Genomic DNA, 24,906 nt, shown 5'->3' on the forward strand with positions numbered 1-24,906 from the left:
AAGGTGACCTTAGACTATTTAAATGAATAGTTTGACATTTGGAGATATAACTTAATTACTTTCTTTAGTTAGAGTTAAATGAGAGGATTGATACCACTCTGTACGCTCAATATGAAGCTAGAGTCTAGAAGTCTCGAAAAACTAGTCTAAGTTCTAGTTCTATAAGGCGCGGACCTCTCCAGTCACCTCTCCGTCAGCTCTGCAAAATTAATGATGAATCGCTATTTTACAAATATTAGTTGTGCTTTATGTGGTTGACGTTAGATGGTGATGGCACGTGGCTATGAGTCCCTCATCAGGATCGGGAAATCAACTTGCCAGTCTCCTGCCGACTCTAGCTAGGGCTTTAGCTATTTCTTGCCCGGACGCAGTGAGTTATTAGCATCTTGTTGTAACCGTGAGGTTAAAGTGTCAATTAATAAATAAGCTTTAGGAAGTGTGTGTGTGTGTGTGTGTGTGTGTGTGTGTGTGTGTGTGTGTAACTGTATAATGAGGAGCTCTGACCACCTTAAAGTGCTCATATTATGCTCATTTTCAGGTTCATAATTGTATTTAGAGGTTGTACCAGAATAGGTTTATGTGGTTTAATTTTCAGAAAACACCATATATTTGTTGTACTTCACATTGCTGCAGCTCCTCTTTTCACCCTGTGTGTTGAGCTCTCTGTTTTAGCTACAGAGTGAGACATCTCACTTCTGTTCCATCTTTGTTGGGAGTCGCACATGCGCAGTAAGTACTGCTAGCTAGTCAGTTACAGAGCATGAGGGAGTGCCATGCTAGCAGCTAGGCGAGCATTATAACGTGTGTTACAAAGTGACGCATGTTCGTCACGGAAGTAAAGGCTGGACTACAATAGAGCTGTTTGGAGCAGTTTGTGAACAGTGTTTTCTGTTGGAGATGGTAAGTCCCTTTGGGGTGGACTTTGGGCTTTTTCACTTTGTAAACCTATAACGTGCACAAAAAGATATATATCACAATAAAGGAAAGGGGAACAGCCAAAAAGCATAATATGAGCACTTTAAAAGATTAAGAATGAAAGAGTTGTCTTCCTTTTTGGTGCTAAAACATAATTTTGCCACCATCTGTTGCACCTCAGAGCCATCTGACAGAGAGCACCGAGAGGCTAGTCATAGCAGAACAATCTGGTTCCATTGTAATGCCTTGAGTTGTTAACTGCGCCTAAACAAGCAGACAGTTTGAACTGCAGGAAGAGACTGAGTGAGACAGGCACACAGGGCATCAGGAAGATGAAAAGGTACCCGCAAATCAAATGACATGGTTACAGAGAGCTGTTATATAAAGTTCAGAATAAAATGAGCATGAGTTAAGTACAAACGTAACACAAGTTGTATAATAAAAGAACCAGTTGTTAGGGACCTATTCATTTTGTCACATTTAACACTTCAACTCAAAATGCTTTTCTGCAGTTGGCGAGGGGCATGACTTGTCCTCGACAGTGGAGTGGTGGACAGATTAAGTTATTATTTTACCTGGTGATGACTCACAGAAGTGGGTTGAAAAGTGCTCTTGCACAAGGCTGAATGTAATCAAGGCTAGTTTTACAATTCTATTTATAATCCAAAATATATTACATCTACATTAGGGAAATTTCTCTACTTCCACTCCCATCTCTTTCACTCCAATGATATGAGGCAGAGAACCAGCAGTTTGATGGATTTAACTTCTTTCTGTGCTTAAGTTTATAACTTATTTCATACGATACATGGATGCAATGTCCATTTCCAAAAGAAATACCTCATTATTTACACAAACACAAGTGAGCCGGACATGGCTTGTTTGATCAGAATGCAGCATATAAATAAACAGCGTCCGCTATTTTCAGTGGATTACAACCGTTGTAACATGCTGTCTAAATTACTAATGAACTACATTATGACAGACCCACATAAGTAAATAAGTCTGTTTACACACACACACACACACACACACACACACACACACACACACACACACACACACACACACACACACACACAGGTAATATTATGGGATAACAAATGCAGAAAGGCCTACAATGACTTTGTCTGGTTGTAGCCATGTGTTGACCTTGAGATTGTTGTGTATATACAGTATGTGTACGTGTGTGTGTGTGTGTGTGTGGTGTGTGTTTGTCTTTTTCTATTTTCCAGCCTCAGAGACGCTAGCTGAGTGTGGGAAACATCTGTTTAATCGTTATGTGTGTTTTGTCTTCAGTGGCATCTCAGAGGGCTTGAGTGCCACTTGTGTGTGTGTGTGTATGTGTGTGTGAACAAGTCAGAATATTGAAACCCTTATCTAACAGTGTATATATACGCAAGTGCTGCCATCCATGCCAGTGCAGTCCTCACCGAGAGCCGTCACATCTTATTCTATTTACAGCCCATTCACTCTCTACAGCCAGCAATCAGGATTCCGCGACGGCTGCACGCTCTGGGACAAGGCCAACACCAGCCAGACTTATCAGGTATTAGACTGCCCTGCAATCGCCATTTCATGAGCACCCAGTCTATAAACACTATTGATTTTCACACTGTGCTTTTTGCACTCGTATCTAGTGGATTGTGGGTGTTTTGTCACAAGAATGACTGGTAATGAATAATAATGCAGAATTATAGGGAGATGGTGGGAGATTTTTTCCCCCCGATCTGTTTAAAGTAGCGGCTGCTGGTCAGGACAGCGACTGAGAGTGAACTCTTATGAAGGTAAATATGGTGCAAAAAGGGAGAGCTTGTAGAATACAATGTGAGAACTTGCAGAACAAAAATCTGAACTTGTATGTTAAAATTTGCACTTGTAAAAATTTTATTTGCACTTGTAAAAATAAAATTTGCACTTGTAAAAAATATTCACACACATGTGATCTGAATTTGAAGTCATACAAAGAAAAAAAACATGAGAGCTTGTAAAAAAAATCTGAACTTGTAAATTGAAATTTGCACTTGTAGAAAATGTTCACACACCTGTATTCTGAATGTGAAGTTACAGAAAAAATATTCACAAATGTGTAGATTGATATTTACATGACACAATGACAGCTGCAAACTTATAATGCAACATTTACTCGTATACTTTTTTTTTTTACTCTGGTTCATTTTCCATCACAACCACAACTCAGTGATTACAACCTCTGGAATCTGTCACTGCAACTTCACATATGTGCTCTCTCGCATCACAAAGTGGCGAATCTGCACACCTCGACTTTCACAACACTCTTGACGATACATTTGGTGCAAAACTAATTTGTACCTGTGGACTTAGGCTGTGGAGCTCAGGGTGGAAATCAGGGTTTCTATCGCCAGATGAGGGACAACTCTGTCTGGCTTATTTATGTAGCATGGAAACTTGGTGGAATAGCATGCTAGCGTTAGCTAGCTAACTAACAGCCAGCCCGCTTCTAAATAAATACCTTTTAATTATCTAAACACTTTTTAACAGTCAAACTAAAACACTGGCGGTGAGCTCCACGGCCTGCAGCCGCAGACGGACCGTCATCAGTGGGGATCGACCAGCGTAGCAACACTGCTTTTGCCAGAAAGCTTCGCTGCCGACCTCGACCTGCAGTCGGAGCTCCAGCGGGACACGGAGAGCCCCACATCCGGTAGCAGCGGCCCATCCGGCCATGACCAGAGCTTGCTTTGCTGATGTTGTGCATCCCTGCTAAGAATTGCACCCGCTTGGGCAGAAACAATAATTTCTGCAGAATTCATTGCTGCCGAAAATTGCATCTAGGTAGCAAGGAAATGCTACTACAGAGTCTGATAAAACATTGATGTCTCTAAACCTTCTAAAATCCTAATCATTATTGATGAACATGACAAAGAGATTTACTATTGCCTAGTTTTTAAACAGTACTTTGCCTTATAAAATCATTATTTTCCCTAGTGGATGCAATTCTCGGCAGGGATGCGAAACTTGGCACCTGTTACCCACTGATGACGGTCCGTCTGCGGCTGCAGGCCCTGGAGCTCACCGCCAGTGTTTTAGTTTGACTGTTAAAAATGTTTAGACAATTAAAAGGTATTTATTTAGAAGCGGGCTGGCTGCTAGTTAGCTAACGCTAGCATGCTATTCCACCAAGTTTCCATGCTACATAAATAAGCCGGACAGAGTTGTCCCTCATCTGGCGATAGAAACCCTGCTTTTCCCATAGACTGTATAGAGCTGGTAAGTCCCGCCCCTTCCGCTAATCGCCCTGGACCTCAAAGTGGAAAAACCGTCAATGCAAGTGAATGGGAGAAAATAATTATTTTCTGTACCCGTTTGAATTTTGCCATGAATGTGAACATATGTTGTGTGTGAATTTTTTATATAATTTTTCGTGTAAAGAATGCTTCAATTTAGCGGGTAGAATTTTGATACGGTTAGACTTTGTGTGAGAGCACTTTGTGGACTACAGCTCTTCGCTGCTTTCGACGCGTTTTATATACGTCACCACCACTAGCACATGGATCCCGCTAAACATGGCTGTGTCTTTGGTGCACTTCACCGCATTCTTTCAGGGAGAGGACAAACTAATTGAGCGTGGTGAAAACCACTTCAGGTCTGGGCATGTGGAGGGGTTTAAGTTCGCAAGTGGGGAGATGGTCGGCGTTGTCCACGCCAGTCGAAGAGAAAAGCGTTATTATGTTTCGGTGAGTCTAATAGCTAACTAGCACGTTAGCAAAATGCTAGTAGCAGTTACTGTAGCAAAAGCAAAGCTTGTTTGAATGGTGACATTTGGGTACAAAACACACAGGCATCTCGATCTGTCTTCATAGATTATCGCACCGTGATTTATGGAGGGAAAATGCGTTATGGGGTGACGTCACATATGCGACATGTAGTCTTTCTAGTTTTGTCTTTTCCACAACGGCTAGCCGAAGAATCATGCAATATACTGTCAAACTCGTTACATGAAAAATTATATAAAAAATTCACAGACAACATATGTTCACATTCATGGCACAATTCAAACGGGACCAGAAAATAATTATTTTCTCCCATTCACTTGCATTGACGGTTTTTCAACTTTGAGGTCCAGCGGGGTTTTACGGAAGGGGCGGGACTTACCAGCTCTATATAAGAAGGCTTTTCCCGTTCTGTTAGCTCAGAGCTCCACAGCCTAAGTCCACAGGTACAAATTAGTTTTGCACCAAATGTATCGTCAAGAGTGTTGTGAAAGTCGAGGTGTGCAGATTCGCCACTTTGTGATGCGAGAGAGCACATATGTGAAGTTGCAGTGACAGATTCCAGAGGTTGTAATCACTGAGTTGTGGTTGTGATGGAAAATGAACCAGAGTAAAAAAAAAAAGTATACGAGTAAATGTTGCATTATAAGTTTGCAGCTGTCATTGTGTTCATGTAAATATCAATCTACACATTTGTGAATATTTTTTCTGTAACTTCACATTCAGAATACAGGTGTGTGAACATTTTCTGCAAGTGCAAATTTCAACTTACAAGTTCAGATTTCACTCATGTTTTTTTTCTTTGTATGACTTCAAATTAAGATCACATGTGTGTGAATATTTTTTACAAGTGCAAATAAAATTTTTACAAGTGCAAATAACATTTTTACAAGTGCAAATTTTAACATACAAGTTCAGATTTTTTGCTCTGCAAGTTCTCACATTGTATTCTACAAGCTCTCCCTTTTTGCACCATATTTACCTTCATAAACTCTGCTGCATGGTGGTACTCTGAGGAGATGAGGTGGAGTGGCCTCAAGGACACTTCAACTGTGAGAAACTACACAAAGGGTACAATAACACACCTGGACATATGTTTTGTATAAAAATATAGACCAATAGAGAGTAATAAATAACTAATTGGATTAGTTTTAACGGAGGTGTTTCTGACATTATTATCGACGTCTCTTATATGAATTCAATATTAACTGTACAACATTTTAACATCCTCTGACAATAGTAATCCAGTTTGAACTGATATTTCTGTAATGCTAGAATCTAGAATTGTAATGCAACTAGCAAATACGTTTAATGGTAGAATATGAAACTTTATAACTGAGTTATAAGCAGCATTTTGAGGGTAATCATTTGAATCCTGCTAAAGTTATTATCTTACATACAGAGCAAGCAATTACACTACTGGACTCCCGTAAAATGGCTGTATTTACCTTGAATTAAGGACTTTTGACAAGTTAATTCAACCTTTATTACCTAAGTAGAACTTACTATTGTGTTGCCAGTACATATTTAATTCAGCTTTTCAGCAAATTTGCATAATTATGTTGAAACAGGGTTTAAGACCAAGCCACAGTTGAGCCATAGATTCAGTCTTTAACATCTAACAGATGCCTTAGTTGCCAACATGGTCATTCAGCATCACAAACACACAGGATCACAGCATTAGCTAACAGTGACCCATGTCAAGTTGGTGAGTTTTTCATTTCTTTTTGTCTGTGCTTTTGTCTGAGGCAGCCTAGCTTGAGTCACCATGAATCACAACTCATATGGTGTAGTCTCAGGAGAGTACTGGGTCACATCGGGCAAACAAACAAGCCTAGACTTTATTCCCAATACAAAAAGACCCATACCAGTTACTAGTACAAGTCAGGTTTATTGTAATGCATTTGAAATCTATTTGGATTCTAGTTAAATGTCTCTTTAGTAATAAATAGTATAGGTAATAAAGTAATTTCTCACATTCTGAGCTGTGCGCAGTACACACTGTACAGTGGTTTCCTAAGATACTCACCAGGATACGTAGCATTGAGGTACCAGGGGGTGTGTTTTCAGGAAGGGTGATGTTGTACAGTGGTCTGCTGAAGATGGGTCGGTTGTCATTCTCATTGATTAGATCGATAAAGACACGAGCAAAACCCACATGATCGGAAATTGACTCATTGGCATAAAGCTGAGGAGAGACAACAGGATTTAAATAAAGACTTCATTTAAAGAAGAAACTGTACAGGTTTAACATTGGTTTATCTAACATATTTCACATTTTTAGGCGGCATCCTTGAAAAAAATTCTAATCATAATTTGCTATTGTGCCAAAGAAGTCACTAACGTAATCAACTGACTTGTTTAAGATTTGGAGACTAAATTATACAAAGAGCAGGGGAGGGCACCCTCTGGTTCTGTAAACCGCTCAGGGGGAAATTGAGGTAACAAAATACCAATTTCACTGTTCAAACAAGTCTGCAGTGCTGAGAAAGTGATATGGCCCCAGTCCGTCTGAGTCCAAACAAATAAAAACAAGTTTCAAAAAAGGTTTGTTGCTTAGAAATCAGTCTTAGTCCAGAGTTCATTCAAGGGCAGTCTCACAGAAGGACAACGGAGCTGTTTTTTCACCAACTACTCAATGCTTGGTCATCACAACAAGATTGCCTTCTCTTATTTCACTTTGTATCTTGTTACATGACGGATCTGTTGGACATTCACAAAGTTTAACAATTCCGGCAGCAAGTTGAGCTCCTATGTAAGCATATTAGCTAGAAACCTGTGTTTTGTGGGGGTTATTTATTCATACTGTATGATTCTTTTCAGAGTCTCAGCATTCACTCTCTCATGCAGTTTAAAGTTTAAAACTCACTGAGAAGCTGAAGCTGGGGATGCGTTCGAAGTCCAGTGGTATGGCCACCCTTATTCTGATGTCGGCACGCCCCTGTACCGCCGTGGGGGAGATGGCGAAGTACTCTGAATTGTTTCCTGTCAGAAACACCTGGAACATGCTGTTCACCCCCTGTCATAAAAGAACAAGAGGAAGGTGAGTATAGGAAAACAGAGAAAAAGTGGTTGTTGAGAGAGAGCTACGGCAGGTGGTGATATATACTCTGTCTAACCTACCATGGATGAATGTAGACGATAAAATCTGCTACGGTATATCTATCGAGTTTTTAGGAATAAATATTGGACAAAAGATATGATTTATGTCAAAGGTACAAATACTGTATAAATAGAAAGGCAGAACTGAAGATTCACCGAAACCCTGATTACCACCAAAATATAACTTTTTCCAGAACATATAAACAAAATGCAGTTGATAATAAATGATATGGATCATGAGGCTTCACAAGCAGCATCAGCAGGGAAGCCAGTTCCATTCACTCTAATCAGTTGTGTTCAAGATGTTTCTTTTCTATCACTGTAGCTTGACACTTTTCGCCCGTCCTTTAACATCTTTATGTACACTAACCTGGCACTCTACCTGTAATGAAGACGCACCTCAACTTTCTGAGCTCTATGCACACACATACAGTATACCATGCCAGCATATCTTCAATACATTATGAACAGTAAATAATTGAACAGACTCAATTATAAAGAGCCTGTTCCTATTGCTGCGTGAAATTTGCTGGTAAAACTAGCTGTAAACGGTAGTGGGGACGCTAACCCTCAAATTGTTTCAGGGTCCAGTATAGATTTGACCTGGAGAGCTGCGCTTTGCTAGCATAGAAATCTAGATGCACCCTAGCGGCAGCAAATGTAATTTGCAGCCAGGGGGTCTAGCAACTCTCCGTTGGCTTGCAAGCTGGAAAAACCAAACTCTGGCCGGGCCAATCACATTGTGTATAGAGTCGGTGGGCGGGCTTATGGCTGCTGCTGCTGGGAACATCGGTCTTTCGAATCGGCTTTGGCCGCGACTCTGGAAGACTTGGAGTTAAGCTTTTCTTTGAGAAAAGAAAAGAAAACGGCACTGAAGTCATTCTTAAAAAAGGAGGTTCAGAGTTTTGCCAACCAGATACGGCAAAAATATAATCTATCAACTAGCTCCGCTACCTTCTTTGTTGCTCTGCTTGGTTGTAGCGCTATCCTATTGCGTGCAGTGGGAATTTGAAAGACAACCATTTATCCCGCCCCTCGGATTGAGCCCTGCCAATGGTGAGTTCCCAAACCCAACATCTTGATGTGGGTCTTGCTTGTCAGTCTCGCGCTTTGCAGGAAAATAACAAAAACCATTAAATGTGTGATAAAATGGATATGACAAGGTTAGACAACACAATAGACATCACATTCATATTTTCTCCTCATCTGAATTCTTCTTTATCTCCACTACATAAAGCCTGCACTGCACTGTTTCACATTATGTAGATGATCATTTGAGTGCAACATTGCACTGCACTGCCTACCGAGCTGTAGCCAGTATGTCCAACTGGGAGATTATATGAGCATGGAGTCTGATTTAGAAGTACTATGTTCTGTATTACCGAAAGGGTCTGTAAAGCTGGCGAGGCTAGTATCATTTGAATATAACCACTAAAAAAGACTGAGAAGTAAGGTGTCGTGGCATCGTGGGTAAATATAATCCAAGTCAGGGTCAAAATGAGAAGCCTATGGCTGTCTTGAACTGAGAAAACATCTCCAGATCCCTCCTGTCTTGATATATAAAGCTGCAGGGCGGCCAATCATGTAGCCATTGCGGCAGACAGAGGAAGACGGGTGCGGTGGTCGATGGGCATTATGCTGCCGGTTGAAATAGCCCCCTTGTTTTTGTTTTCATCTCTGGGAGAACCATTGTGGCTGATGGCTCCTATTTAAAAGACCATCCAATATGCAGGGATGTCACCGCAAACTGCCCATAAACGTAATTGCCCGTCCATTTGCTCCTGCCTTTAGAAGCCCCCAATAAAAGCACCCTGTCAGACGTGACTGCCACAAAGTTTAGTGACAAGTTCCAGCGGCAAAAGTTTTATAGATGCTAACCGAGCAGAAGAGGATATGAAGGGAGCGACAGACAGAGAGGTAACTACCACTTGTGTCATAGTCTAAGAAATGAAATGTCTGCCTCTAATCCCTCACACTTGGAAAAAGTGAGATTAAAGCACAGGTGTAGCGGAGTGTGAACGAGTGTGTGTATCAGCACTGACATGCAGGTTTAAAGGATCAAAACAGCAATACAAAACGGCAAGAACAAAAAACCTCTTACAGATTTTACTATTTCGAAGTCTCCAGCACACAACTTATGAACATAACTGCATTTGACATTTTTGTGTGTAATCCTGCTCCTTTGAGTGCTTCCTGAAGCATGTTGTTTTGTTATATTATGACAAATAAGCAGTTAGCTGTGGCAATCTTAGCTTGGAGATACTGTAATGTTATGCGGCTGGGTACCTCCCCAGACTGTGCTGCTTTTGCTAGTGGTAAAATGTTGGGTGGTAACCTCCAGAGGGATCTCTTATCACATGCCAGGTGTCCGGGTCGTCACCCCACCTGCGTGCAGCAACGCACTCGCTGTACTTTCCCTTGCGCCTCGTCATTGCGACACAACATCCTTGGAATGAATAAACAGACTTGCTGCTAAATACTCCAGCTATCTCTGTGCTCAGTGCTTCCTTTCTCTCCTGTCTGTTTCTTCCTGCTCCACCAATTATTCAGACTTCTGGTTTTGCTCCATTGCAGGCTACTTTCTGTTCAACCATTTTTCTTAAGAGTCCCTCCTTTCCTTTTCCTGTCCGTGTGTCTGTCTCGCTTTACTCTCCGCCTTTTTCTCTATCCACTTGACTTGCAGTTATCTGTCAAATTCCACCCTGGCGGCTGCTGTGCCTGAAATCAATCAGAGTTGACTAGCTTTCGGCTTATCTGCACCCTAGGTGATTGATTTTCCTCGTTAGGTATAATTTGATGCTCTATCCCATCTCTTCCAGAGCAAATTAAATTGTAGTCGAGTCCATTGCGCTGCTGTGAGCGAGCATGTGCACGTGTGAGAGAGGGAGAGAGAAAGTGAGAGACAGAGTGGCAGAGCAAGAGCAAAGTGAAAAAGTGTTGTATGTGTGTGCTGGTGTCTGAGTTAGTGTGTGTCACCACAGTAGGTTGGTAGATTCAACTAATGGGAAGTGGCGGACACACTAAAGCGTGCTGTTGACAGCAAGCACGCACACACACACGCACACACACACACACACACACACACACACACAGTGGTTGATGTTCTTTTTGGCTGAAGCATTTATAAACCAAATAAATCTAAACCTATAAATGGAAACACAAAATACACACCACTCACATGTAGCCGTCCTAGCTGTCTATGTAGAGAGATATTATAGAGATACTTATATTTACTTAAATGATGATATTAAAATAACATCTGTAGCCAACTAAATCTGACACACTTAATTTTTCGCAAGCTACTTGATCCAAACACTGAAGGTCCTGGTTCAAAACTATTATGTTTATAAGCTTAAATTATTGATATAATATGAATGAAAAACTCTTGAGATTGATGTAGAGTGACCAGGTAGAGAGAAGATATATCACTTTGCTGTCAGATGTATTTCAGTGGCAGTTCTTCCCTCACAAATGATCTTTTACAGACACTGATGGCTGCAGAGAGTACTTTAAGCAGACAACTCATAGAATTAAAATGAATTCCATTAATGGCTGCCAGCGACATTTATCATTTCAACTGATGAAAGCGACGATCAGAAAAAACATTCATTAATGTTGGTGCTCAGCAAATCTGTGTGTTTTGCCAACCTCTGTGTCTGAATTCAGACTTACTTGCAGACTTAATTGCAGCGGTACGGCAGAATTTCTTTTCGCATTCTCTTTATTTTCACTTGCATACACAAAAATGCTGCACTGTAGAGGCTGGCTGTCATAAAGGAGGACAGCGCAGCAACAGGTGGACAGATCTGCACAGTACAGTAAAGAAACAATCAGATTTTGATCAGCCTTATTTTATCCGACACTGAATCCATTAAAAATATGCCCGGATTGGTCATATGGATTCTTACTGTAGGATCAGCGCGGAACATTTCTACTAACAATTGTAAGATATAGGGGCAGTGTGGTGTCATTGCAACCTTATCTTGATAAGAGTATCAGCCCAATGCCAAGAATGTTGTGACTGTGCCAGCTACGATGTGATCCACCCACCTCGTCCTTGTCTTCGACCTGGATGTACAGGGGAAGGGCAAAGCCCACCTGGGCCAGTTCGGTGATTCTGAGCCGATACTCAGAACTGTTGAACTTCGGGGCGTTGTCATTCTTGTCAATTAACAGGATGGTAAAGGTGGTCCTCACTGTTGCGTTTGATGGACTGCGGTCATCGTTTAACTCTGTGGCCTTATAGAGAGAGAGAGAGAGAGAGAGAGAGAGAGAGAGAGAGAGAGAGAGAGGATTGCACCGAAAATGTCATTTTGGTTGGAGGTGGTCAGTTCACAATCTCAGCCAGGTATTTACAGCTGTTCATTTATTGGATCAAAAGGTGGACAGACGGACTCAAAGCAATCATAGAAATAGGCTCAAAGTGAGGCCAAGAGAGGGCCAGCACACACATACACACAATGAGATTTAGAAAAAAGGAGTCCCATTGAGAAGACACAGTTACACACTCTCTCTGTTTCTGGCTCTTTGTGAGGTCTCTGAAATAAAATAAAAAATAGGAGAGAATGATAGGGATGGGCAGCCATGGTCTTTTATTGATGGAAGAGTGTCACAAGCAATAGGAGAAGAGGCAGGAACAACATGCTGGTCTCTGGGTAATCAAGGTAGTTTAGCCTCTCTCATCCCAGCGCTACTGAATCATTTGACCTCCACCTCCCCACGCTCAGCACTATCTAAGCTGCCTGAAGTTGAGAAATTAGTTGTATTAATATGGCACACCACAATCAATAGCAGCACCACCTAAGAAAGCACAAGCAGAGAGAGGGAAAGAAAATGTAGAGGGAAAAAAATCCATATCTTATAAATACATTTTTGGGTGATTTTATTTTCTTCGTTTTCAGCAGTTTCCCTTATTCTACTTTTCTGGACACAATTATCGATTTCAATTAAAAAGATAGACTACGGCAGGAATATGTAAGCAAGCGTCTTTTTTTTTTTTTTTTTAAGATTATTCTTTGGGGCTTTTGCCTTTATTAGATAGTGGATAGACAGGAAGTGGGGAGAGAGAGAGGGGATGACACGCAGCAAAGGGCCGCAGGTCAGATTCGAACCCGGGCAGCTGCAAAGGACTCAGCCTACATGGAGCGCACGCTATACTCGGTGAGCTAGAGGCCGCCCCAGCAAGCATCTTTTTTATATTAAACCTTAAAGCCAGTTGTATCTCTCATATAGAAACGTCATACAACCTGCATTTTATATAAAGAGTGCTAGTGAGGCAATTAGGTGCTTGTAAAGGCCATTTAATGTGATGTACAGGTGTAAACTATTTGACTTGACATGCCTTTAAACTCTCCTGTAACATTGCAGTTACACAGGGAAAAACTATGTCTTTAATCGCAAATCCCTCCACTTTTAGTTGCACTTGGAAATCCATTTCACGCACCCTCTCACACCCTGTGGGAACCACTTGCTGTAGAATACTGGTCTGGAAGAGAAGAAATGATGACAAAAAAAGAAAGTGGTGGAGTGGACAAGGTGGGAAGGCAGTGGGTGGGGTGAGAGGGCAGGACTGACATGCTAAAAAGCCAAGTGAGATAGACTTTAGGCTCAGTGGAGGGACAGAGGGATTCAGATACTGCACCTGCTTCAAACAGAAGAGAAATAAAAAAGAGAGAGGGGAACAAAGGAGCCCTTAGCACTGAGGAGGACTCTAAATCCTGTTCCTTTATCTCATCCTCCTCTGCTCATCCTGTCCTCCCTGGCTGCTGACTGTTGGCACTGAACATAAGCCTCTGAAGGGGACATTATCATAGAATCACAAAAACAAAATGTCTTCACTGACAAGCCCAATAATGGTACTTGAATATGTCTAGGTCACATTTGTGGAGAGGCATATTGACACAGCATCTATACACACATATGATACTGATGTTTTATTTAGTCAGTCTTAAGTGAAGTATTGACCTCGAAATCTTTCCTAATTATAGCAGTGTGTATCTACCTCAAAGACTGTCACAATATGTAGAGTATGAGTCGGGGTGAAGCACTTCATTTAGCATGTCTTTTGTGGCTATATCAAACCCAGACACTGCATTGATTTAATACACCATCATATCAAAGCCCTCTCTTTATCCACTGGCGAAACAGACTTTCGATCCCTTCTCTTGGCTGCAACAGTCCCTCCACCCCCCCAACCGCCTCCCATTCAGTAGCTTACCCTGACAGTGAGAGTGAATCCTGCTGAGTAGAGTGGGTTTTCCCTGTCCAGCTGGCCATTCACTGTCAGGGACCCACTGATGTAGTCCAGGGCAAAAACGCTGTTGGTGTTCCCTGGATGGATGGAGAGAGAGAGAGAGAGAGAGAGAGAAAGAGAGAGAGAGAGAGAGAGAAGAAAGTCAGAGAGACAAACAAAACTGGCGTTGTGGATTATTTAGCATAACTCCTGAGACGCAGCAAGGAGCCTCTGGACGGGAAGGCGGTGGATGAGCTATGTGCATTTCTCCATTTCATGCAATACGGATACGGCTTTTGCTGTGCTGTCCTTCGTCTCTCTACCTGCCTTTGGCTGACCCACCACCTCCAACATGTCCACAAGCTGCCTCTCCTGCATCCCTTTGTTTCATCTGTCACTGTCTGCCCTCCTTCCACTGCCTCCATTTCTTCGTCAGCTTCCTTTACTGGATGTACGCCAGGGTTACTGTCAATTCACATTCACTGAATTCAAGTTGCATCATAAGTGCTATTCAGTTTCACTTTCAATATTGAAATTACAGTATGCTTATTTAATTAATTTAACTAAGCTAACCTTCTGCTGAGAATACAATCCCACCCCGTATTCTGAAACACAAGACGTTTATTTAAAGCTCAAGACAATACGATTGCATACAAGCCTGTATTAGCACACCGCACATTTCTCCTGAACTACATCACTTCACATGCGCTGATGAATCGCATTAACTTTGTTATACTCTATGCACTCCTTCAAAGAGGAGCGTTTCAAATTATGAACGCTGCACTGTTCTCATTAACAAGTTTAAGTGTGCCTGGTGTTCTCTTTTCACATCATTTACACAGGTTAAAATATTAGACTGAGACCCGCTTGAGTCCTCTTCTCATATTTTCATATTCCCCCACTTCCTTTTACAATTACAGTCCTTCCCATTAACTTTCTCACCTCACTTACACTCCTCTTTGACACTTTCAGTCCCGCGCTCTCTCCCTCTGAGGCATCTTATGGTTGTGGGCTGTTGCCTGCTAATTGCACCCAGCAGATGGAGACAACAAACGAAAATATACCCAATCGTCCTCGCCTCCCCTTGCATTCCCCGGTGTCTCCCATCCACTGCACACATTCCCTTGGTAATGTCAGAAGAATCATCTCTCATTCAAAAACACTGAAGGCCTTCCCAATTTCAATGGGCTCTTTGTACCTGCGACATGTGTTGTATGAGACCTGAAAAAGCCCCTGAGCAAACTTTAGATAGTGGTAGTTCATTCATGTGAACGGTATCAGAGTGATCTGCTGAGTGGAGCAAACAATGGAGCTCACAGAACTGTATGAGAAAGCTCTGACAGTCAAGTCCACCTGAACTCATTCACTTACGCCTTATAACCCCATTTGGGTTTTGGTTCACTCTTGTCAATTACAGCTTATTTGATATGAGCAGACTACAAACATATCAGTTATAGGCTGAGGTGTTATTTAATCTAACATACTACACAACTGAGCATATGTCCGTTAAGAATTAAGCAAAACTTCCTAAACTGGAATGATCTAAATTCAGAGAGAGAACTTCCCATGCAAAGCAAGCATCTCTCTGAAAACTGCTCTTTTTAGTTTATTACTGGCTTGGCCTCAATAGCATTAAACAATCATCTTTTTGTTGCTGACCAAATCATTATTTTGCTTCTCTCTTTAAAAGAAAGGCTACTTCATGGGAAATGTACTACAACAACTGCACCTTTTCAGTCTTTATTTAAAAAAAAAAAAAAAAAAAAAAAGAAATAAGAAGTCTAATGTTAATATAAATATGTGAATCAGAATAAATTCATTTACGTTATTTGTTCATTGGTTTTAGCCTCTGGCTGCACATCAAATTTCCCTTCATGATATGGTACAACATTGACTGGCATAAATATGAAAACGTGAATATATTGTATGTGGAAAGTTTTCTTTCCCGCATGATAGAAAAAAGCATGTTCTCAGAATTCATGTTGTATTTTCACAGTACTTTTTGTAAGTAGGACACACTATGAACCTTGAGCTGCACTTTGAGGGATTAAACATGACTCTCTTTCAGATAGTTTATAGTAATAGCTGAGGTCTACAACATGGTCAGATGGTAAGTCTACAGTGCACAACGGCAGGGGTCAACAGATTAACCCATGCCTGTGTTCCCCACACCCCACTCGCTGCTCTGTTATTGCCCTGTATCTAGCTGGGAATGAAGAGGAGGGAAGCGACAGAACAAAGCGCACAGAGAGGGCGTGGAGATGGGAGGCAGGCCAGCAGAGAGAGCAGAGCCCTTGGGTAATTAGCCTGGATTGAGGCCAAAAGGTGAAGAAGGGAGGGAGGTAGAAGGGACAAAAACTACTGCTGATTATGTCCAGCTTACATAATCTATTTAACTGTGGAACTGGAGAAAGTGTTAAAAGGAATGCAGTGTGACTCCTGCATTACTCAAGTTCTCAACATGATAACTTAATACCAACTTAAAATACACACCTGCTGACATTAAAATCATTGTGAATGAAAGGGCATTCCCTAAAGGTTTGACTGTGCCTTCCAAAACGGTTACCAGTCACCGTTTCAATTTCTAACCATATATATTTTCTGATTAAACACCTACTGTATGGGTAAGGTTTGGTTAGATTTATGCACAAAATGACTTGGTTAGAGAAAGATATTGGTTTGGGTTCAAATTACTACTTTTGTAAACTTAGGGGACCTTTGTCAACATGGTTAAATTAACAAACACCTGACCAAGGTTAGAAAACAACCACAATCATGGTTAAAAGAAAACAACTGATATGGCTCTCTAATGTTACAGCGTTTAATTTACGGGATAGTTCCGGTGCTGCCGGAGGTTCCGCCAGATGTCCCTCACCTTCCGCTTTCTTTGTGTTGGCATTCTAAACTCCGGTCCATTTGGGAAACATCCTCCGAGCTAGAACCGACAATCAAATATGTATATGTTTATCTTTTTTTTTTTTGAGTAAAATTGTCATCACACACTCGACAGCCATTTTAATTTCAGAGCCCTATGTGCACATGTTCCACCAAAACAAGTTCCTCCCCGAGACTATTTTGCAGAGGCGCCGGTGCTGCGTCCAGCACTTAGCGCCACCCAAGAAGACTGTGATTGGTTTAAAGAAATGCCAATAAACTAGCACGTTTTTCTCCCATCCAGGAATGTTGGGTGGACTAGCCAGACCTTCCTCTGCAGCGCTGTGGAGGAAGGTCTGGCAATGCGAGACTACTTCAACATGAACATACAGTATGTTGTTTATGTGAGACCATTTACTGAAACTGCTGGTGCTTGCATTTTTCCTGTGAGGGACAGTCTCACAATTTGGGTTCCACAGAAAATGAGGAAAAAGGAAGATACTGTAATGAAACAGAAGATCAATATAATTGAATGTTCCCTTGCAAACAGATGACCCCTTGTAATAAATGTAATACACCTACAGTAACTGTTTGGGCCAAGTAGCTTATTAAGTGTATCAGTTTGTCTGACAGAAAAGGACAATGACAAAACAAGTCATTTTACACCATGCACCAGTGAAAATAAGCATACAGACACAATTATTGCAACATTTCTGGTTTTGCCTGGACTGGAGGGGCAGGCAGGAGGTTGATGTTGATAATAATTGGTGGTAGTGGGGGGTAACGATCTTCAGGGACTCAGACCCACTCAGTGTGGGCATCACGCCTCTAAATTGGTTTGTCAGCTTCAGTGGCCTGACTTGCATGCCAAGCTACTCCAACAGCCGCTCCTTACCCGGACGACTGGGAACTCACCTGGACAAGTGAGGAGTGGCGTTTATACACAATCACACACACCTGCTGTAACGTACATGTGCACAGCAACCGCAGACTGTTTGTTCTACTCTCTGTATGCATCCGGTAAAGAGGCTTTGACTCACTGCATCAGGAGCCACAGAAAGGCCTTCCTCCTCAGCTCCGCTGTGTCGAGCTTGACCAGAGAGACAGACTGAAATTACACAGTGACTCACGGGTCCCACTGAGAGGAAAATATAATCATATTCTAATTGCTGATAGAAACTGTTCTCAAGTGATCTGCCAGGACCTTGTGATTAGAACCCCAGGGGGGTGGAAATTGCTGCATTTGATATTTATATTTAGTGTAGGTGCTTATGTGTTCCATGTGTGTTAAGATATTTCTATTCTGAATTCTTATGTAGATAGGGTGCTAACTGGCAGAGTTTGATTCTATGATGTGAGACTCCGGGGGATAAGCCATGCTCTCACATTACCGGCAGTACTGGACTGGAAAATGAGAAACCATGCCATGATTTTGTCTAGTGTGAAGTACACACTTAAATGCGCGCACGCACGCACGCACGCACGCACGCACACATACACATACACACACACACACACATGTTATTTCCTTGTGGTGCATATGTAGTATGTGTGCAATAGCTGCAATAGCTAGCACTACATTTACGAGATAAAAGTAATCCAAATAATTTGCCACTTTGAATAATCTGAGTATTACCAAAGCATAAAGAAAAGCACAGGTGTGGATTTCATATTATCTATTGACAAACATTTAAATTCTTGTGTCATGAACAATGAAATGAAGGCTCATTTACTGACAACAGTTAGCTCATTGACATTCTCTCCTCCAGAAAAGAGTGAGAGCAGAGACCAAGAGGGAAAAAATAGAGAGGCTAGAAATGGGAGAGACGAGAGGCCAAAGAGAGTGTATTGAGTCGCACAAGTGAAAAACATACATGTGTAGTCATTATGTGGGGATTGCCCAACAGAAGAAATAAGGCATTTGATCATCTGATGAGCTCAATCGGGCGTGCAACAAGTGGAGGACAATGACTTTCCCCGAGCAATGAGCTTTTGAGGACAGCCGAAGCAGGAGTTCTCCAAGTGTAATCGCCATGACTAAGCCAGTGACAACTGTTTTCTCTAGTTTGTGACAACACCATGGGGGCGCTGGATAATTTTAGTAATGTGACGTGGCATGCAGCCAGTGCTGTCTTGAGGCTAAGATTTTGTGTATTTTGCTAAATGTACACAAATTAGTATCACTTTTAAGGATTACGCCTACAGGCAAATCATGTTGATGAGGTTTTAGTTATTGTCTTTAAACTACACTCACTTCTAAATTTAAACGAACAGCTTCTCACATATACTGACTTGCTCTCTCTCACACACACACACACACACACACACACACACACACACACACACACACACACACACACACACACACACATGTTTTTGTGTGTATGATGCAGTCATAATGGCCCTGTGGGTGTCTTGCCATTGGCAGACGAGCTGCATTTCATGAATACTCAATGAACTAGTTTCAACAAAAGTTTTTCTTCAAAAAAGGTTCAAGGACAAATATTCTAAAATCTAAAACAATACATGGCGGATGAAAGCAACTTCCTTTTCTGCCCAGGTATTACAAAAACAATAACTATAACGATAACTATAAATATTTTTTTGAAAATCGTTCTAACTCAAGTGGATGGTGGAGTCCACACCACAACTATAACGACAGTGGTGAACAATATCGTTGGAATCACTTTATTGTACTTTTGCCGTATTAGTGTATTATGTACTGTATTATCATCAGCTGGAGCATGCAGTGCGTGCTTGACGCCAGTATTTACAGTACGTTATTGTTTAGCAGCATTATAGTTATGGGAATATTTATTGTTCTTGGTGTGGATGGCCCTTTGCAGAGTGGAAGAGAGGTAATTGTCAAATTATTTGTTTTTGTCAAAACAGCATCATTAAGCAAAATGAAAAGAAGTGTTGATGAATAAACTAGGTGTGTAATATAACCTAAGCTTGCATTTCTCTAAATTAATGTGTTTTTTTTATACCATCTTAAATCGTTGTTAAATGTAGTGTTTCTGTTTAAATGTAGGCATACCAGCGCACCCAATAAGCCTGGCTGAACACCCATGTGACATTGTTTGACGTTTGTTTTAATGCTTCCGGGCTTCCCCTGGTAACCCTGTGTTTTAACGTCACACAACGCTTTAAATTGTGGGTTATTCTCTCAGGCAAAGTCTGCAGAAATGCAGGCTTACAAAAAGTTTGCACATTTGACAGTGGGCTAGCCCTAAACCCTTGCGGTGAGGCCACTCATGTCAGTGTGGACATTGGGATTGGGCCTCTGTGTGGTTGACATAGCGGCATGATGCACTTCTAATGTTATTGAGGAGGTGCAGAGGCCTGTACTACGAATCAAGATAAACATGTCCTGGATTTCTTTCAGTTACCCGGCTTCACTATCCCTAACAACCACGGTCCCGCATAAGCTGTGTAACGACCAGTGTTGGGGAAGTTACTTTTAAAAGGTAGTGTTTGCTCGTTACTCGTTACTTCTTAAAAAAGTAATCTGTTACTTTATTTAGTTACCCCCTATGGAAAGTAACGTTTTACTTTACTCGTTACTTTTATGTTACTTTTAAAAGCAGGGGTCTCTGGCAGAGACTGAAGTTAATTATACAAAAACTATCTTTGACCATAAAGCCAATCTCTGGTTTATCAGTGAAATGTCTGAACTACACTGCAGGCTGGATTCTCTCACAGAGTGACGGCTGATTCATTATGAACGAGTCCAGCGTGGGTTGAATGCACATCAGCAGGTCATCGGCGTTACACGGTGTTAGTGTATACTATGTAATGTCTGTATCGGCTTGTACTGGTCGCACAGCCACGATGGTCCGTGCATTGTCGTAGACACATGCAGCCTCTTTTCTGGAAATCCTTGCGTGTCCGTGCGACCGACACAAGTCCACAGCGGTCCGCTGCGTGTATGTATGAGGCCATCTCCACCGCATCCATCTGTGAGGTTGTCAGCTTTGTGTCTGCCTGGCTCAGAGCGCCGTCTAGCAAAAAGACACGAAGCTTAAAACGCTCTCAAAAGTTAGCTTTGGCTGCTTCTCGCTTGCCATGATTACTCTGCTACCAGCCTCTGTCACGTCCCATGTGGAGCTTGTGAGCACGCAGCTGAGAAGGCAGTGTCGCTGTCAAATCTGTCCCTGGGAAAAGTAACGTTGCGCCGAATTGAAAAAGGAACTACGTTTCGTTACCAAATTTTCAGTAGTAGCGCGTTACACTACTTTTTACCCGAAAAAGTAGTTACGTTACTGTAACGCGTTACTCCCAACACTGGTCACGACGGTGGTTAACAACTAGTTCAATCAACCCAGGGTTTCCCAATTCAGCAGTGCGCACGTTCACATAAAAGAGGGGGTGTTTGCGCAGCACGACCAATCGCAAACATCTACCAGAGCCGCATATTTTACATAAGAAGAACAAACTATAATTCTACATAAATATGAAGATCACAGACACGTTTTTTTAGGCAAAACGCAATACCCAAAAAATAGCCGACGCTGTAGATGCGTAAATCACTTATCAATATCACTTCCTCATCAGTCAGGCACTAGATCTGACCATAATTACACTTTTGCTTTCCATAAACTGCCGTTGCTTTAGCCTATTATTTTAGTTGCAACCCTGGCAGTGGAAGCGATCGGGAGATCAAATAAAATATATAAAAACATAATTCAAACCGATGTGCGCATTGGCAACACACGGCTCAAGAAGCCGACAAATAGCCGATATGTAATTCCCTCCCATTAAAATCTATATATTTCATAGTACCCATCACATACCCATCAGGGAATGTTAACGGGGTTGTCGGTCTCTAAATGTTTTAACTTTTATGAGCGCACCTCTCTCTCACTTCCCGACCAGTTTAGGTGTTCAGCATAAGTTACCACAGCGATTGAACCCGGTAACAACTGATCCACCTTCGTGATACAGAAAACCCTGGGTTGAAGCTGAAGTTACCTTGTTAACGCCAAATCTTGCTTTGTAGTACAGGCCTCAAGTGACTCAGCTATGACTAGCAGCTCCTCCTACTGCATCTACTGCATCCAGTATGGGATGCCGTTTTATTCAATATTAAATAATTAATAAAAACATAAATGAATAAATATGCTTATTTTTTTCAGGGGACGTTTAGTTCATAATGTCACATTTATTTATTTCCCTCTATTTTCACTTCTTATATTCAAATGAAGGGGCATGGCTATCTCACAGCCTCAGACTAAAGGCAACTAGCTAGTAGCCTGGCATCGCCAGCATATCACCATGAGCCAGAGGAGGCATAGGCATCTTTATTCATTTATGTATTTATTCATTTATTTGAGATTGAATTAAAAGGCATTCCATAGTGGAGGTAGCTACGGAGCCCCCCTGGTCCCACTTTGTCAAAAAAATTAATTATAACTATCTCGTGGCCTCAAGATAGTATCTTGTGGCCTCAAGATAAGTGTATATAAAAGGAGAATGCACAATGGAGCAGCTTTTCTCCCCAAAAATGTGAAACACTTCAATAATTAATGAACCAGTCTGCACACTCCACTATAGGCTAACTTAAAATCGGAATCAGAAATACTTTATTGATCTTTATTGATGCTATTGATAACCCGGGGGACAATTCTTGTGTCACAGTTGATGTGCACATCAAGACATTTAAAGGAATATAAATAATAATAGAAGTTGGTAAATAAACAAGTATATACATGTAAAAAGTATAAATATAGGCTATAAAATATGAAGAAGAATTATAAAGGACTATGGATATGCAGCCTACAAGATTTCTTCTGGTGTCAAGCGCCCGGCCCCGCCGGGCGTGACCTGCTCCGGGGACAGTGGCAGGTGAGTTTGACTGGGGTGGTACACCAGTCAAACGGTAACGCAGGTGTCCTAAGGCGAGCTCAGGGAGGACCTTCCCCGGTCCAAAAACCTGGGAGAAAATCCCACCGAAGCACCCTTCAATTTACCCCAGGGAAGGTGCACCATAAGCGGGCAGAGGTGTTCTGCAGCTTCCCCCTACCCTTCTCCGGTCCAAAAACTTGGAAGAAAATCCCACCGAAGCACCCTTCGATTTACCCCAGGGAAGGTGCACCATAAGCGGGCAGAGGTCTGACACTTCCCCCTAGCTGGTTCCCTCCGAAGTTTCCCTCAGGATAGCTGGCGCTCAGTCTCGCGGTTTCATCTGGTAAAGCGAAGGATTAGAGGTCTTGGGGCCGAAATGATCTCAACCTATTCTCAAACTTTAAATGGGTAAGAAGCCCGGCTCACTCTCCCAGCCACCTTCTGCACGATTTCGGAAACCCAGTTTTTGAAAACATAGGCCTCCAGAGAACTGCACCGAGGAGTCTCGGGGCAGTGAGACCGACCTCTGGAGACCACGGCCGGACACTTTTGACAGCTTTTACCGTAATGCAGCTGCGGTTCTCCAACACTTTCCACTGACCGATTTGCAAACGTGACCTGCCATCGGAGGGCCCCCGCCGGCCGGCTTAATGCCGGTGTTTGGCAAGATAGTATCTTGAGGCCACGAGATAGTATCTTGAGGCCACGAGATAGTATCTTGAGGCCACGAGATAGTATCTTGAGGCCACGAGATACTATCTTGAGGCCACGAGATAGTATCTTGAGGCCACGAGATAGTATCTTGAGGTCACGAGTTACTATCTTGAGGCCACGAGATACTATCTTGAGGCCACGAGTTACTATCTTGAGGCCACGAGATACTATCTTGAGGCCACGAGATAGTATCTTGAGGCCACGAGTTACTATCTTGAGGCCACGAGATACTATCTTGAGGCCACGAGATACTATCTTGAGGCCACGAGTTACTATCTTGAGGCCACGAGTTACTATCTTGAGGCCACGAGATAGTATCTTGAGGCCACGAGATAGTATCTTGAGGCCACGAGATAGTATCTTGAGGCCACGAGATACTATCTTGAGGCCACGAGATAGTATCTTGAGGCCACGAGATAGTATCTTGAGGCCACGAGTTACTATCTTGAGGCCACGAGATACTATCTTGAGGCCACGAGTTACTATCTTGAGGCCACGAGATACTATCTTGAGGCCACGAGATAGTATCTTGAGGCCACGAGTTACTATCTTGAGGCCACGAGATACTATCTTGAGGCCACGAGATACTATCTTGAGGCCACGAGTTACTATCTTGAGGCCACGAGATAGTATCTTGAGGCCACGAGATAGTATCTTGAGGCCACGAGATACTATCTTGAGGCCACGAGTTACTATCTTGAGGCCACGAGATAGTATCTTGAGGCCACGAGATAGTTATAATTAATTATTTTGACAAAGTGGGACCAGGGGGGCTCCGTAGGTAGCCATGAAAGTAACACTTCTACATTCCTACATTTCTCTTGATTTTGGAATGGAGAAGTGTTACTTTCATGGCTATCTCCACCTTGTGACAAAATGGTGTCTGTTTTTGTAAAGGAGTGTAAGTACAAGACGGTGCAACATTGTGCAGAGAACGTTAATCCAATGGAGACTGCTGCCATAATTGCACACACTGCCCTGATTTTCCAAAATGGCATTACAGATCAAAGTTAAACTGAATTCAACTTTGACACTGGTGTGTCAAGAGATTTGAATTATAAAACTCTTGGATGTTACTTCAAAAAAACCTCAAGCATGACAGAAAATGTCAGAGAGGATAGGGATACAGTTTAGAACATGTGTTGTAATCATTTAAATTCTGTTAACATTCCTGTAGGGTGGGTAACAATTAACGCTCTTCATCCGTGGCCCCACTGGACATGGGTCTCTGCATCAGCAACATCTCACCTCTTCTCTCTGAGTAATGATCCTCTCATTATTGCACTTACTTAGAACACACTGTACTACAGATTCCTGAGGGCTTCCCACGTTTACGTCATTTCCAGAGTCTGCAGTAAAAGCTAAACTGATTCTCAACCTGGTCATAGACAAAAGTATCGATCCACAATCTTCTGCTCTCATATAAAATAATCAAACTATTGATTGCTGGCTTTGATCTGCCAGCTCAAG

The 24,906-nt window shown here is 42.0% G+C and overlaps 1 protein-coding gene across 5 annotated transcripts in view; it reads right to left on the bottom strand.

Annotated features, from left to right (window-relative positions):
• The window catches only part of cdh23 (cadherin-related 23), a 196,972-nt gene that overhangs the window by 68,984 nt on the left and 103,082 nt on the right, over positions 1 to 24,906 (bottom strand). For all 5 annotated transcript variants that reach the window (XR_004895229.1, XM_035992483.1, XM_035992484.1 and 2 more), the window contains 4 exons: positions 13,987 to 14,099; positions 11,820 to 12,008; positions 7,537 to 7,686; positions 6,697 to 6,855 (listed from right to left, as the gene is read on the bottom strand). Coding sequence is in view for 4 of the 5 variants with exons in the window: in XM_035992483.1 (XP_035848376.1) it covers positions 6,697 to 6,855; positions 7,537 to 7,686; positions 11,820 to 12,008; positions 13,987 to 14,099 (611 nt within the window). In the remaining variant the exon portion in view is untranslated. The remainder of the gene's footprint in view (positions 1 to 6,696; positions 6,856 to 7,536; positions 7,687 to 11,819; positions 12,009 to 13,986; positions 14,100 to 24,906) is intronic.

The sequence above is a fragment of the Sander lucioperca genome, chromosome 15 (assembly GCF_008315115.2).
Source record: "Sander lucioperca isolate FBNREF2018 chromosome 15, SLUC_FBN_1.2, whole genome shotgun sequence".
NCBI lineage: Eukaryota > Metazoa > Chordata > Actinopteri > Perciformes > Percidae > Sander > Sander lucioperca.